At 45.0% G+C, this 14,759-nt stretch overlaps 1 protein-coding gene across 3 annotated transcripts in view; it reads right to left on the reverse strand.

Annotated features, from left to right (window-relative positions):
* Positions 1 to 14,759, reverse strand: part of PTGR1 (prostaglandin reductase 1) — a 47,138-nt gene that overhangs the window by 8,723 nt on the left and 23,656 nt on the right. For all 3 annotated transcript variants that reach the window (XR_008317721.1, XR_008317722.1, XM_053302899.1), the window contains exons 3-8: positions 14,494 to 14,539; positions 10,786 to 10,845; positions 8,586 to 8,753; positions 6,935 to 7,052; positions 5,382 to 5,537; positions 1,147 to 1,252 (exon numbers count right to left, since the gene is read on the reverse strand). Coding sequence is in view for 1 of the 3 variants with exons in the window: in XM_053302899.1 (XP_053158874.1) it covers positions 1,147 to 1,252; positions 5,382 to 5,537; positions 6,935 to 7,052; positions 8,586 to 8,753; positions 10,786 to 10,845; positions 14,494 to 14,539 (654 nt within the window). In the remaining 2 variants the exon portion in view is untranslated. The remainder of the gene's footprint in view (positions 1 to 1,146; positions 1,253 to 5,381; positions 5,538 to 6,934; positions 7,053 to 8,585; positions 8,754 to 10,785; positions 10,846 to 14,493; positions 14,540 to 14,759) is intronic.

Below are 14,759 nucleotides of genomic sequence, written 5' to 3' on the forward strand. Positions count from 1 at the left end.
GCGCTCTCCATCTCCCTCGGTGTTCAGATTGGACTGCTCAAGGTGCTGGTTTGAGCTGGGGGGTTTATACTCTAAATTGATTACTCTCATCTCAAGAGGCTCATCAGGAGGGAGAGCACTTGTAAGGAAGGAATTTCTATTCTACAGAAGTGGAAGTCGATTAATCTCAGGGAGGAAGCTGTCGGAACTGCCTCAGGGTAGAGAGCTCTCTAGGTGTGAGACAAGTCCTCATGACTGGATTCAATCACTCTGCTCTAGTCCTCAGGGCTAGTAGAAACTCATGTTCACATATGAGGAGAAAGTGCTCTAGTTGAGAAATTCCTCTAGTTATGATTATGATTACCTTTAATTTCCTGGGGGAAGATATTCTAATGTATGCATGCCAAATGTATTCACAGTTGTAGTTAATTTTCTTCTAGGGTCTTCCCAGATCATTTGATTTACTCAAAGACCTGATCAGCCATTTTGTTATCAGTATCAAGCATAGGAGAGGGGCACTGATGCCAGACCTGCTCTCACATTCCATTGCAAAATGTCTTTTTCTCTTTGGTCTCTGGTAATACCAATGTGGACCTGAAAAGTCCTGGTACTGCCTGGGAGACTCACAAGCAGATAGTTTGGGTTGAAAGGGGGGTTGCTCCTAAAGTCTCTTAAGAGCTCAGAGAATAAGGGCCAAACAAAATAGAATAGGGAACTGCTGCCAAGCAACCACCACCAAAAAAGCACCCAGACCTTCCTGAGCTCCCCACATTTTGTCCAGATGATGAAAATATGCACTTGGCATCTCAACACACGTATTAGATTTAACTTCCATTTTTGAGGGAAATTACTCAACGTAGTCCTATTTCAATTGGCCTTTTTATTTTCAATGGGCATTGCCAACTTGTCCTTTTAATTTCAATGGGACTAAACTCTGAGTAATTTTCCTCATGTCAGCCACTGAAGATTAATCAGTGTCATACCATTTTTTTTATTCCTGCAATTTACTGCTTCTGAACTTCTGTCGAAAAGCAGTATATAAATATTTGTACTCAGCTCAGAGTGAGAAATATTTTAAAAACAGAAATATAAGTTGTACTGTTAGCTGGTTGCTTTTGAAATATATAACAAAAAATATAAAGTGATTTTAAAAAAAGAGGTTTCTACCTTTTTGGGGTACTGTGTCATTGTACAAGGAGATTGCCCCACACACAGCTATTCTGCCGAATTTTTTCATTTGTTCCAAAGCAACACTCGAAAACTCTCCTCCCACCTATGCAGACACAGACAACACATTAGTAGCGGACGGGGAGGGGACATGCGGGTGGAAAATTCAGGATCAATGCAAGAATATGCTAACTGGGCAAAGGGGCATTATTTATTATCATCATCATCATCATCATCATCTTTACATTTATATCCCACTCTTCCTCCAAGGAGCCCTGAGCGGTGTACTACATACTTGAGTTTCTCCTCACAACAACCCTGTGAAGTAGGTTAGGCTAAGAGAGAAGTGACTGGCCCAGAGTCACCCAGCTAGTTTCATGGCTGAATGGGGATTTGAACTCGGGTCTCCCCGGTCCTAGTCCAGCACTCTAACCACTACACCACTCTGGCTCTCTTATATTTAGAGGGGGAAGAGCAATGTCCCCATTCAATCCAGGACTGCATATTTCCAGTATTTGTTGCTGGCTATTGCAGATGTCTCCCTTGTATTTCTTTTTTAGATTCGGTCAGGAACAGATGCGGGGGGAGGCCAGCAGCGGCCCGGGTTCCACCCACTGCCACAGCCCCCCTAGGCTGCCCCCTGCATCAGCGTCTGACATAGGGAGCAGTTAGCCATTCCCCCTGCATCTGACATCAGATGTAGGTGTGTGGTTTAGCTCCCAAACGGGGCTGCGCGTTTGGGAGCTAAATCCAGCCAGCGCTGCGTTTGCAGCATGGCCAGGAGCAGCTCTCCCTGCCTTTAAGAGGCAGGGGGAGCCGCTCCGGCCACACTGCGAATGCAGGGCCGGCCAATTTAGCTCCCAAACTGGGCCGTGCAGCCCCGTATGGGAGCTAAACCACACACCTACATCTGACGTCAGATGCAGGGGGTGTGCCAGGGGAGCGAGGTGCAGCCCCTGAGGGGTGGCAGCCTGGATTCTTTTAACCCATTCACTCAATGGTGGCTCCGCCCCTAGTCAAGGAACCATCTTCTCATTTGTTTTTCAAAATAAACGGCTTTGAGAAATTTTTTGGGGGGCGGGGGTTTAGAAAAAATATTATATAGCATCACCATCTTCAATATTCAACTCACATTAGCCAGAAAAGGAGTTTGAAAAGTGGTGGGCTGATCACTTTCAAAGTACATCATATGAGATTCAAAGACTAGTTTACTTTGTTAAGGCCCTGGCCACTCATACTGGACCAGAACCCATTGCCCAGCAAGCCAGGCTGAGGCCTGTGTGTCTTTGCCACAATTCCATTGAGAGATTCCCTGTTGCAAAGAATCACTGAACTCCTTACAACAGGAGTTCAGTGGAGTGAAATGATTAACTCCTAAAACTGTCTGAGTTTTGCTCCCAGGTAATGACTTTGGAAGAGCCATAGACTAATCCCATATTCCTCTGACAGAATGTTTACCATGTTTGATATCACCTCTATTGTTTTGCCTTAGTCAGATGCATTGATTAACTAGTCTCACACATATAGCTTTGCTTCTTCTTTCCTAACAACTTTGGCTTTACACCCTAGGTAGATGTACACAAAAGAAAATGATTTAATTGCTGTCTCATACACATAGATTATTTCCATATACCTTTGACTGTTAACATTCTTTGGGGCCAGGAAGTCTGTGAAATACAATGTATCCCAAGAACAGCCAACAGAAGATGGAATCAAGATATATCTTGGACTGAAGGTGGCCAGAACCTAAGGGGTATACTCGTGAGTCAAATGGGCCGTAACCCAAAATTTGGCTTTTAAAAAGCCAAATCTGGCAACAGAGTAGCCACTGAACTAATATCCTGAACTGATCAATAATTGTCAGAAGACAGAATCTAGAGGAGAACAGCGATTTACATTTTTGAGATTCATGACAGATCAAAAGGACCATTTTGTATTAAAAGGGGTCTCTGAGACATGGCAAATCAGCAAGCTCTGCCTAACCAGCAGATCTTTGCTCAAGAGCAATCCCAGAGTTGGCTGCTCAAGCTGCGGGGCTAAAGCAGGAATTCTTTCCATGGACGGGGACGATCTCTGACTTCTGCTATGCAGTGAGAAGTCAAGACTACCCAGCCATGGTGCTCTCTCTCCCCGCCTTGCTCTGAGCATCTACAACCAGCCTACTTGACTGCTTGAAGCCTGAATCATTCCCAAGTCTAGCAACGAACAAGTCCTTTGAAGCCTTCTCCGTGAAACTGGTGAGATGCCTATTCAACGGGTCAGCCTGCCCCCTCCTCCTGACTAAGCACTGTCATCCCTTTCCTAAGCCCTCCCTTCTTTCTTCTCTCTCTCTGTTTCTCTCTAAATGTTTTAATTAGGATTTGCTAGACAGCTGTAATTAATGACTGCACATGCATGCCAACACATTGGCTAGTCAGGCACATTGCACTACACTTTGAATAGGAAACATGTTTAATTTGGATGAACTGCTTGAATTTTATCTTGACGAGCAACTTTCTATAATAAAGCCCATTGAACTTTCTGAGTATGTTTTCCTCTGTTTCTGTTTGCACACCCAGATCCTACATGGTCACCATCTCCAAGAACCAATTCAGTTTATGTATGATGTGACTTTGCCTCTTTCCCTCTGAACATATACAGAGTGTGAAGCCAGGTGTCGTTCACAACACCTTCTCCTGGAGCGGTGTATGATTTCAGCTCATATAGTGCCCTAGCATATATGTGTAATTAATATGAATGGCATGAAATAAAATTGCATCAATCCCTTATCACTTTTATTCTCTGTTAATTTAATTATGACTGAATTGCCATTTATTTATTTTTTACAACATTAGGCAAATAAAGTAGCCAAAAGCAGTATCATCTGTGTGTATATATCGAATCCTATAGTGTGGCCTGCTGAATGTGGTACAAAACTGGACTTCCAGCCAAAATGGAGATGCAGGCTTTGGGATTGTGCTTTGTTTGCTCTTTGGCAGGGCTGGACAACTTTGGCCCTGCAGTTGTTATTGGTCTACAACTCCCATAATCCTCAGCCACAGAGGCCAAATGATGGGAGTTGTAGTCCAACATCTGCAGAAGGGCTGAAGTTTTTGCAGCAATGATCACGGTGCTTACAACAGTATTCACAAAACGTAGTAAAGCAGCACTAGCACAAGAATGCTTCCACAAGCATAGCTCCATATGAGAGTCTATGAAATTCTAATGAATTTAGTCGATGTTTAAAAGTTTGTAAACAATTGTTTTAAGGAATGTTTGCTGTCGTCAGCTTCTCTTAGGGTCAAGTTATATGTAACATTAAGACCAGGCGCATAGGAAACTGGTGGCAGTGTGGGTGCAACCCAACGGTGGTGGCCCTTAGGCGTCCTAGTCACGACCCATGCATCTGATGTCAGATGCGGGGGGTGTGGCCATATGTGAAAGTGGGGCTGCATGGCCCATTCGCAAGGTGCTTCAGCCAGCACCGGACTTCCAGCCTGACTGCGGCCCATTTGTGAGATGCAGGGGGCGTGGCTAGGTTGAATGGGGTGGCACCATAAGGAGTGGTTGCTGTGTTCTTTGGACCCATCTGCACAGTGGTGGCTCCGCCCTTGATTAAGTCTCTTTTGGACTAATGGGGTTGTTTTTAAGTGAGTAAACAGCAAAAGGAAATGGAAAGCAAACTTCCCTCTGCTAGGGCAAAGTCTGAACACAATCACAGTCTTGCTGTGGCAAAGATGACCCAACAACACTGTAGGCTGTACTTTTACTGTTGGAGATGAACTTCCAGTGCATCGACCTTTTGCACCAACTGTCCTAATGACCACTAGGGGCATTGGGAGTAGAGACAGTGAGTCAGGGCCTCCCTATCTGTCCCTACTCTATGACCCCTGAACTGACTCTGCAGCACTTCCTGTGCTGAGTCGCAATCCTTCCTTTCCTCCTAGAGAGCAGATGGAAACATCTCTCTCTCTCTCCTTACCTATTCATTATGTAGTCCTTTAGATTAGAGATAGGTCTTTCCTATCCAAGTGTATTTAACCAATAAATGTTTAGTCATACAAGGATCTCCATGTGTTTTCTCTAAACAGCGGCAATATCCAAACCATCCTCTGCTCCCTACTCTGTAACTGGGGTGTGTGCTCATTCCTTGGTGCTCTGCTGTTTTACCTATTGTGGGTAAAAATCAACCTCTAACATTTGCAATATCAGCCAGCTTGCCGTCATCTCAAGTCCTGCACTCAGCTTGAACTTACGTTATCGAAATAGCAGTCATAGCCATCAGGGGAAGCTTTTTGCAAGGCTTCTTTCAGGGACTTCACGGTCTTATAATTAAAGACTTCATCAAAGCCCAGTTCCTTGAGGTAGGCCACTTTTTCTTCAGAACCTGCACAGCCAACCACTTTGCAACCCTGGAAGAAAAGGGAAAAGAAAACATATCTATACAATATATACATACATGTGCATGAACAGACGTGCCCACAAACACTCACACAGACAGAGAAATTCTTCAGGCTTATGTAATTTCAACAAAAAGTATTTTTATAAAATAAAATATGATGGTACATGCCATCAGGAACCAGTATTAGCTGTTTGCCTTTGCCATTCCTTGTCACAGATCTTCAAAGGTCTGCAGATCCATCAATCATCTGATTGTGCAATGTGAAGCTCAAAATGACATAAAACACAAAAATATACAAAGGTGCATTATATCAAATAACCCAATGCTAACTGAGCAAAGAGGCACATTTTAAAAGTGGGGATTCTCTTTATTGAGCAGGGGGAGAGCAACTGGCCCTATCCAAGCCCAGCACAGCATCCCTCCAGCAGCTGTTGCTGGTGTCTTTCTTATGTTTCTTTTTTAGATTGTGAGCCCTTTGGGAACAGGCAGCCATTTATGTATGTATGTATGTAAATAAATGGGAACTTTGAGAACTTTGGTTGAAAAGTGGTATATAGATATCCATCATATTCGTATGTTACAACATTGTGGGACTTCAGTCAGTTAAAAACCTTCCCGCTAATCCTGTGTGTCGAAGCTGGCAAGACCAGGCCAGAACCAGACTTCCATGGTAGCTGGAAGCCCCTTATAAAGCTCCAGGTGCAATGACACAGTGCTGCGAGCAGACAGGGTCAAGGGAACAAACGAAGTATTAAAATAAAAGACGAAGAGAGGGTGGGAGAACTGACCAGATGTCCCCTAGAAATTCTCCCAGCGGTTCTACCATTCAGCTCTTCGCCACTGGCATCTATGTGATATTAAAACCCTTTTCAGACGCAGTTGCTCTCTCATTCGCTGTCTACATGGGACAGGGAGCGAGAAAGTGTCTGCTGGCCCTGGTTCCAATGTCTCCGTGCAGAGGTGCTCTTACCCCTGGACTTCCAGGCTGAAGTTCACAGCCTCCACAACCCCTGGGGACCCCAAAATCCTCTTTAGTCTGTCTCGGGTGGTGTGGTTGCCCAGCCGAGCATGATGCTGCTTAATTTGCAGGGGAAGGGGGCCTAAAAAGGACTTTAAGTCCAGGCTCCAAAATTACATAGGTGCACCTCTGTCTCCGTGCCCATTTGGCTATGCCCTTAATGTCCATGTGGCCAGCTGAACATGTGAAAGTGTCCCCTGTGTGTCCAGTAGCTCCTGTTCCTGCAGGATTCTGATTAGCTTCAAAGCACCAGCACATACACAGTTTAGTGGTCCCTTTCCTACATTCAACTGAATGCATGGGTGCCAGGGGTGTGGCCAGAACAGGGTGCCCAGTGTCAGTTCAGGGCCTTGTGGTGTGCTACAATGACATTTATTTATTGCACGTACATGTATTTTTGCAATCTGCCCAGCAACACTGCCCACAGCGCCAGCCGCTGCATTAATCAACACCGTCTCTCCTGGTTTTATCCTGCAGATCTCCAACAGGGCGAAATATGCGGTCAGCCTGTGGGAAAGAGGAAGGGAAAGGTATGCACAAAGCAATCTATGTCTGGTGTCAATGTCCAAATGATGAGGCCAGACAAGGCCCTAGGAGGGACTGGTAAAGCCCAGACAGATCCAAGAAGTATTGCCAAGAGGCACAGGAGGGCCGGATTCCGGTACCTTTTAAAACTGCACAGAAGAAGGAATTCCAACAGGTTATGCAAGGGAGGAGGGGAAAAGCACCTGCTGAAAACTGCTCTTCTGCATAGCTTTTATTTATGTAATTTATTTATTACATTTCTGTATCGCCTCATACCGTCTCATGGCGGTTTACTCTATGCAGAACTTTAAGCAGGCAGAAATGACTTTTGAATGTCATTTTCACTTTTCCAGCAGAGGGCATTTCACCTTGCACGACAGACTGCACCTGCTGAAAGCCTTCCTTTATGAGGCTTTCTACTACCACTTCTCCCATACCACAGCTTCACTATTCAATAGACTCTAAAAAAAAATCATTGAAGATGTCCCTTGAGCCTCTCTAGCAGTAGAGTGCACGTCTATCTGCTGTTGTTGCTTTTTCCTGAATAAAAGCAGACAAGCTTTCCCCCTACTGTAAAAAGGAACGCCAAATGACATTTGTAACCGTGCATGCTGGCTGCACACTATGTAAGAAGTTGCTTGCATTCAGTTATGGGGTGGGGGGAAGTGATCTGCACATTTTGTACTGGGAAAGGGTCGCGGATTACTGCATGATCCAAAACATAGAAGGCTGTGAAGAACTTACAGCCCCCAAGAAAGAAAGGAATGGCTTTGTATGAAAGAGCAAGTGTCAGAGCAACAAATTCCTTATCACCCACAGGCTAAACCTCAACCCATCCTTGACTAACAGGGCCAGGGTAAGATGAATTTGGGCCCCCAGACTAACAGTGGGCTCACTGCCCCAACAGTGTTGCTGTTAGGAATGTGCCCAAACAACAGTTTGAGCACTTTTTAGGAAATCTGAATGGGAACTTTAAGAAAAAGGAGAGCAGGTCCTTACCTGCTCTCCATTGCCCCATGCAGCTTCCTGCTTGGGTGGTGCACATCCCAATAACCACCCGTGTGGCACCAGCACACACATGACATTTGTGCATGCGTGGACGCCATTTGCACGGTCAGCATGGTGTTGCTGACCACAGCAATGGTGTCCTCATGACTGCTGGTGCCGCATGGGGGGGGCGTTATTGGGACATGTGCCACCTCAGCAGGAAGCTGTATGGGGCAGCAGAGAGCAGGTAAGAACCTGCTCTCCTTTTTCTTAAAGTTCTTGGTTGAATTTCCTAAAAAAAACATGCTTCAAACTGCACTTCAGGCACACCCCTAGTTGCTGTTCTGCCGGTCAAAAGCAGAGAGATAGAATTCTTGGATTGCCCCCAAGCAAGAGTATTTTGTCCACCACCGCCTCGTCAAGGCATTCTCCCCATGATTGCTGTGTGGCACTTGAGCCTAAAGATGACTGGGTGCCACATATCCAATGACTATCATTAGGCTTTGCTCAGCACCCAAGGGCGCTTACCCAGGCATGCCAATTGTCCCAAGAGCCAGAGATCTGGAAAGCTTTGCTGGCCAGTCGGGAGACATCAGGAATAGACCTTGGCCATCAGAAATGAAATGAGTTCTCCAGCCTGAATTGGACACGACAAAGACTCCTACTGGGTATGTGGGATTCTTGCTTTCCACAACCCTGTTTTTGAAAAGAAAAAAAAGGGGGGGGGGAGCAGAAGCAGAACATAAGTCAAATATACGCACTCTAGCTCACAGACTGAAAACAGACCCTATTTCCAATCTATTTTGATATACCCCCATGAATAATATAATTTATAATATGAATAAACTGTGCTCACTGCCAAAGGCAGCGAAATTCAATGATACACAGGCAGGCTTTATTTCAGTCTTTGTCCAACATAAAGTCAATTCATTGCCAGCCTAAAGTTAATTCAATGGAGAAGTTTTAAACACAAAGCATAGCCATTAAGATAATAAGCCTATGAAATAAAAATTCAGTCAAACAGCATAAAAGCTAGAGGCTGCTTTACATAATCCAGGAAACCTTTGGTTTGTTTCTTGGACTGGGAATACAGCCTGAGTGCATGCTGAACTGACATGAGCCCCACTTTCTTCTCTGTCCCACCTTCCTTGGTGCATGGTGACAGAGGGCTTCTGGTTTGAGACATCATAGCTACCACGTCTCTTTCAAACCTGGGAACACTCACAAACCAGGATAGGATCCTTAAGAGAGTGAGAGCCCTTACTACAAGTCGTTCTAGTCCCAGCCTCTGAGAAGGGTCCCTGGGAGCAGCCACTGTTGTCATTGCCACCTCTGGCATTGCCTGCTGCCTTCCCCCTAGGTTTGGGGCAACGGGAGGCAAGGTGGGTGTTCTGAAGCACTTTTGAGTCTTTTGCATGTAAATTAATTACTCACAAAAATCTTGAGCGTTTGGTTGGACAGCTTGCAAAAGTTCTACTCCTTTGGGGCCATATAGTGATGCTTGCAGATTCCCAGCCCAAATGCTAAAATGCATTGTACACTGAAAAATCCATTGGTAATGTTTATTATATACATACAGTATTGTGGGATAGTGTAAGGAGGATTCCTGGTCTTGCAGTAAAGGTGAAGTGTGCTATCGAGTCGGAACTGACTCCTGGTGACCACAGAGCCCTATGGTTGTCTTTGGTAGAATACAAGAGGGGTTTACCATTGACATCTCCCACCCAGGGTGAGATTATGCCTTGGGCGTAAGGCATAATCTGGTTACCCTGGTGGCGCAGTGGTAAAACTGCCACCCTGTAACCAGAAGGTTGCAAGTTCGATCCTGACCAGGGGCTCAAGGTTGACTCAGCCTTCCATCCTTCCGAGGTCGGTAAAATGAGTACCCAGAATGTTGGGGGGCAATATGCTAAATCATTGTAAACCGCTTAGAGAGCTTCCAGCTATAAAGCGGTATATAAATGTAAGTGCTATTGCTATTGCTATTTCAGCATCTTCCTATATTGCTGCTGCCCAATATAGGTGTTTCCCATAGCCTGGAAAACATACCAATGGGGATTCAAACCAGCAACCTCTTGACTTGCTAGTCAAGTTATTTCCTGCTGCGCCATTAGGTGGCTTGGTCTTGTAGTAGCAAGCATGAATTGTCCCCTTTGCTATGCAGGGTCCGCCCTGATTTGCATTTGAATGTTAGATTACATGCCTGAGCACAGCAAGATATTCCCCTTAGGGCATGGGGCCACTCTAGGAAGAGCATCTGCCTGCTTGCATGCAGAAGGTTCCAAGTTCCCTCCCTGGCATCTCCAGATAGGTCTGGGAGAGACTCCTGCCTGTAACCTTGGAGAAGCCGACGCCAGTCTGTGTAGACAAAACTGAGCTTGATGGACCAGTGGTCTGACCCTGAAAGAGTATGTGTGTGCGCGTGCATCTCTACAATGTTTATGGTAGGACTGGGATCAATCAGCTGGATAAGTCATATATTGCCAATGAACAAGTCCAATTGACTGAAAATTATTTCATAACATTTAATATGGGGGTCACTGTTATTAGCTTTTCTCTCTCGCTCTGATACAATCCCAATAAATTAATTATTTAAATATTTGATAAATATTTGCCTAGACAGCTAACCAAGTGCTTTTTTATATAACATGCCAAATCTCAATTTCTGACAAAAGAAAGGAACATAGGCAGCTTAGCAGAGCAGGAAAGAAACCAAGGAAGATCTTACTTGGCAACTTGGGAGCCAATTATTACATCCCCTTCTTTCATATACAGCTTACTGTATGGTCTGCGAAGAACAAAGAAACAGAGTCAAGCTTGTCAGAAAATGCTTCTATAGTCGTTGGAAAAATGTGTACTGACAAGTTACAGAGGGTCCTAAACCCAAACCCAGGCTTTTGTATCTATAAACATTGATAGCAGCTGTTAATGTGATTTGCATAACAAGATTTATTTGCACACTGCAGGGGAGTATCCAGCTCTGAAAGGGTTTATGTGCAAGAACTTAACATGAGTCACATCAGACAATATCCCCATATGGATCAATGGGAAATTCAAAAAAGATTAACAATTCCCTATCCAACTCCATCACAGCACCCTTCCAGTGGCTGTTGCTGATGTAGACCGTATGTATTGTGTCTACCTTATGTAATTTGAGCCCTTTTGGAACAGGGAACCATCTTATTTATTTTTCTGTCAAAACCACTTTGAGAACTTTTGTTGAAAAGTGTCATTTTGTACTAGTAGTGGTAATTCCCAAATGGCTTTGCAGAGAGCTCTGAAATTTCACACGGTGTTCCTGTGTGATGGCAGGGGCATAGGGAGCTTGGCCGCGAATGGGGGTTGAAGTCCTCTAGCGGCTCCTCTGCCCCCTAGGCTTTAGAATCGCACACGCAACAGGCATGGGCCCCACAAGCCCCGCCCCCTGCATCAGATGCCAGAAGTAGGGTCAATGACAAGGTCGGGGCCCATCAGCCCCAGCAGACCTTCCCTTCCCCAGCCAGCCATTCGTGAAATCACAAACTGGGGAAGGGGAGCTCTGATGGGGCTGACGGGCCCCATCCTTGGCATTAGCGCCACCCCTTGCATCTCACATCAGACGCAGGGGTGGCGCCAATAACTGGGAGGGGGTTCGTACATAACCGAGTGGGGGTCCTCTCCCATCCCTCCTTAGTCAGTGTTTCATTGAAACGCTGGCTGGCTGGGCTTTCCCCCCAGCACAGCCAGCGTTTCAGTGTAATACTGGCTGGGGAAGAGAAGGGGGAGTGCTTCATTCAGTGGCCGGGCGCGGGAGGGGGTGAGAGGGAGCCCTGGCCAAGGGCAAGGGGTGCCTTCGGGCCCGCAAGACCCTGGCAGCCAGGGGGATGATCGTTCCCCCTCGCACCATGTTCCCTATATCCCTGCAAGATGACAACATTAAGAATGATGGCTTCCAAGGAGATCAGTTTACTCATTGATTTTTAATGATTTTTTTAAAAAAAAGTTTAAGAGTGTCATAATGTTTAAGAGTGTCATAATTGCAGTTAGAAAAAGTGCTGAAATTAAAGACCCCCATACTGGCCATCATTGAAGTTTCAGTCAGGAAGCAACTGCCCCTTGCCTTCATATAAAAGGAGTCATACTCCCATTTTTTGCACCCTATGTTATAAATCCAGAATGGCTAGACAGAAAGTTCTCAAACGTCACATGGTAGCAGCACATAATTGTAGCATTAAGTGTACATACCTGCAACAAGAGCAGTCCACTTGTTGATTTTTAATGAATTTTTAAAAAACATTTTTTTAAAAAAGTTAAAAATCAGCAGGTGGACTGATCTCCTTGAAGTTGTTATGGTTATGCTACCATCATGTGTTACCGCCATATGAATTTTGAGAACTTTTTGCCCAGCCATTCTGGAATTAATATTTTTGAGCTTCCAATTGATCTCTATGAGGAAATTATCCAATTTAAGTCAAATCTGGGTGCAGCTCCTCCTAGTGGTGGCCTGTGTTCATTGCACACCTTTGCTCAATTGTAGTTCTGACCCAGCACACCATGTATTGCAAACATTTTCTTATGGCACACGGCTGGGGCTGCCAGCTGACTAGAAAAAATGTCTGCTTCTGTACCTTTAACAGCAGCTTGATGTGCAGAAATCAGCCAGTAAAGCTTTTCACCGCACAAAGATAAGCAAAATGTCTGCAGATCAAGTCTCCATTAACAACAGAAGAGCAGGAGAGAGCAAAAGGGCTGTCAACGTTATTTATGACTTTGGCAAATAAATTAAACTGACATACTAAAGCAAAATGTACTGCACAAGTGTGTAAAGGACAGCTGACTAAGCTGTTATCATGAATGACTATGTCTTCATATTATTTTACAAGGAACCTTCTCCACAGGTTCAATCCCAATAAGTTCCCTGTTGTAAATGACTGACTAAATGACCAACATGACTGCCAGTGAAATGTTGGCGTTAGCGATATGCTGGGGCTGCCATGCACCAGGAAGGGAGCCATGGGGCAGGGTTGCGCCAGTGGACAGTTGTGGAACAACATAAAACTCCCTACTTCCGTTGAAAACAATTAAATGGAAGTCGTGCCACACAAGTGCCTCCATGCAGTTTTAAGTACTTCCACAACTGTCCACTTGAACAACTCTGCTGCAGCTTGCTTTCCAGTGCACAGCAGCCTCAACAGGTCACTAACAGGAGCATTTTTCTATCCACCATGTTGATCACTGTTCTTACGCTGTACAACAGCAGTAGTTCCCAACCTGGTGGCCTCCAGATATCGCTGAACTACAACTCCCATTAGCCCCAGCTACAATCGTTCAGCACAATTGTTCAGTACAAATGTTCGGCAATATCTGGAGGCCCCCAGATTGGGAACCACTGCACTACATTATAGTGAGGCAGAGCGGCAACCAGAAATTTCCTTCTATGGAAAAGAACAACTTTTCCTTCCTTACTGGTAGCTTCCATTTCACCACATGAAGATTCATATTTACCTTTATTTAACCACCAGAAAGTTGGAGATTTCAAATCTTTTGGTAACAGTAGATCTCTGGAAAAATGCATTTGTCCATTTACTATAATTTCAACATGGAAGCAGCTACCATGTGAAGACTGGGACTCCAGTCAGACATTATCATTTTGACTACAGTGTACCCAGGCAGAGGAGGAAGGGGAGCAGGCCAACTAGTCACACTCACACTCTATGGCTACATATCCTGCTCTTCCTGAATTTAGTACTTGTTTGCAGGGGCAAGCACAGGATCAGGGGAGGAGACTTCTTGGCATTCTGGAACCCTGAAAGTTTCCCCAAGTTCAGTGCTTGCCTCTGCAGACAAGTGCTGAACATGGGAAGAGGAGGGGTGTAGCCATGGAGGGTGTTTAGGACTGACCTAAACCTCTGGCACTAACCTCTTGGTTAGTCCAAGGTCTAAACCTCTGGACTACACCTCAAGAAAGAAATCACCCATAATGAAATAAGACCCAGAAGACTGCCTTTGAAAAGGTTTATGGGATCCAAACCTCTGGACTGGTTGGTTTATGACCTTTAGTTGGGATGGAGCCTTTAGTTGGCTTATGGAATGGCTGGTTTATGGTTTATGGAAAGACTGAACTGAGCCTTTGGTTGGGTTTAGGGCTCAGGCCTTTATGGGATCAGGCCTTTATGGGATCTAAACCACTGGATGAACTTCTTAGGACTGATCTTGCCTTTGCAGACAGGCCCTGCACATGGGAAGAGCAGGGTATAGCCATGGAGTGCACCTGCACAGGGATGTGGCTCACTGGGAGACTCCCATTCCCCGCTTATCCAGGCACACTACCTGTATACCCAAACTGATATCACCTGGACAGAACTAAGATGAAGATCTAACTGGAGAAACCATGAAAAAGCATATGTCAAACTTCAAAAGAAGACAGTAACTAAAACCCAAACAATAAAAATAATACCTCAAATAAGGGTCGACACTGAAGAACACACTTTCAAGCAGCACCTCTGAAACACAGAAGATTGATTCATTCAATTAATGGGACAAGATGTTGGAGATCGGTAATGAGGTCTCCATCTTGTACAAATAATAATAATAACAGCTGCTGGGAGAGGATAGAATTGGTAGGCATATTGGGCATGGGGTAGGAGGGCGCAGGTTGCTCTTTGGTTCAGTACAAAAAATATAGGCACTGTATACATGTTTTCCCTAACCAGACAAATAGCA

The sequence above is a fragment of the Hemicordylus capensis genome, chromosome 2 (genome assembly GCF_027244095.1).
Source record: "Hemicordylus capensis ecotype Gifberg chromosome 2, rHemCap1.1.pri, whole genome shotgun sequence".
Lineage (NCBI taxonomy): Eukaryota > Metazoa > Chordata > Lepidosauria > Squamata > Cordylidae > Hemicordylus > Hemicordylus capensis.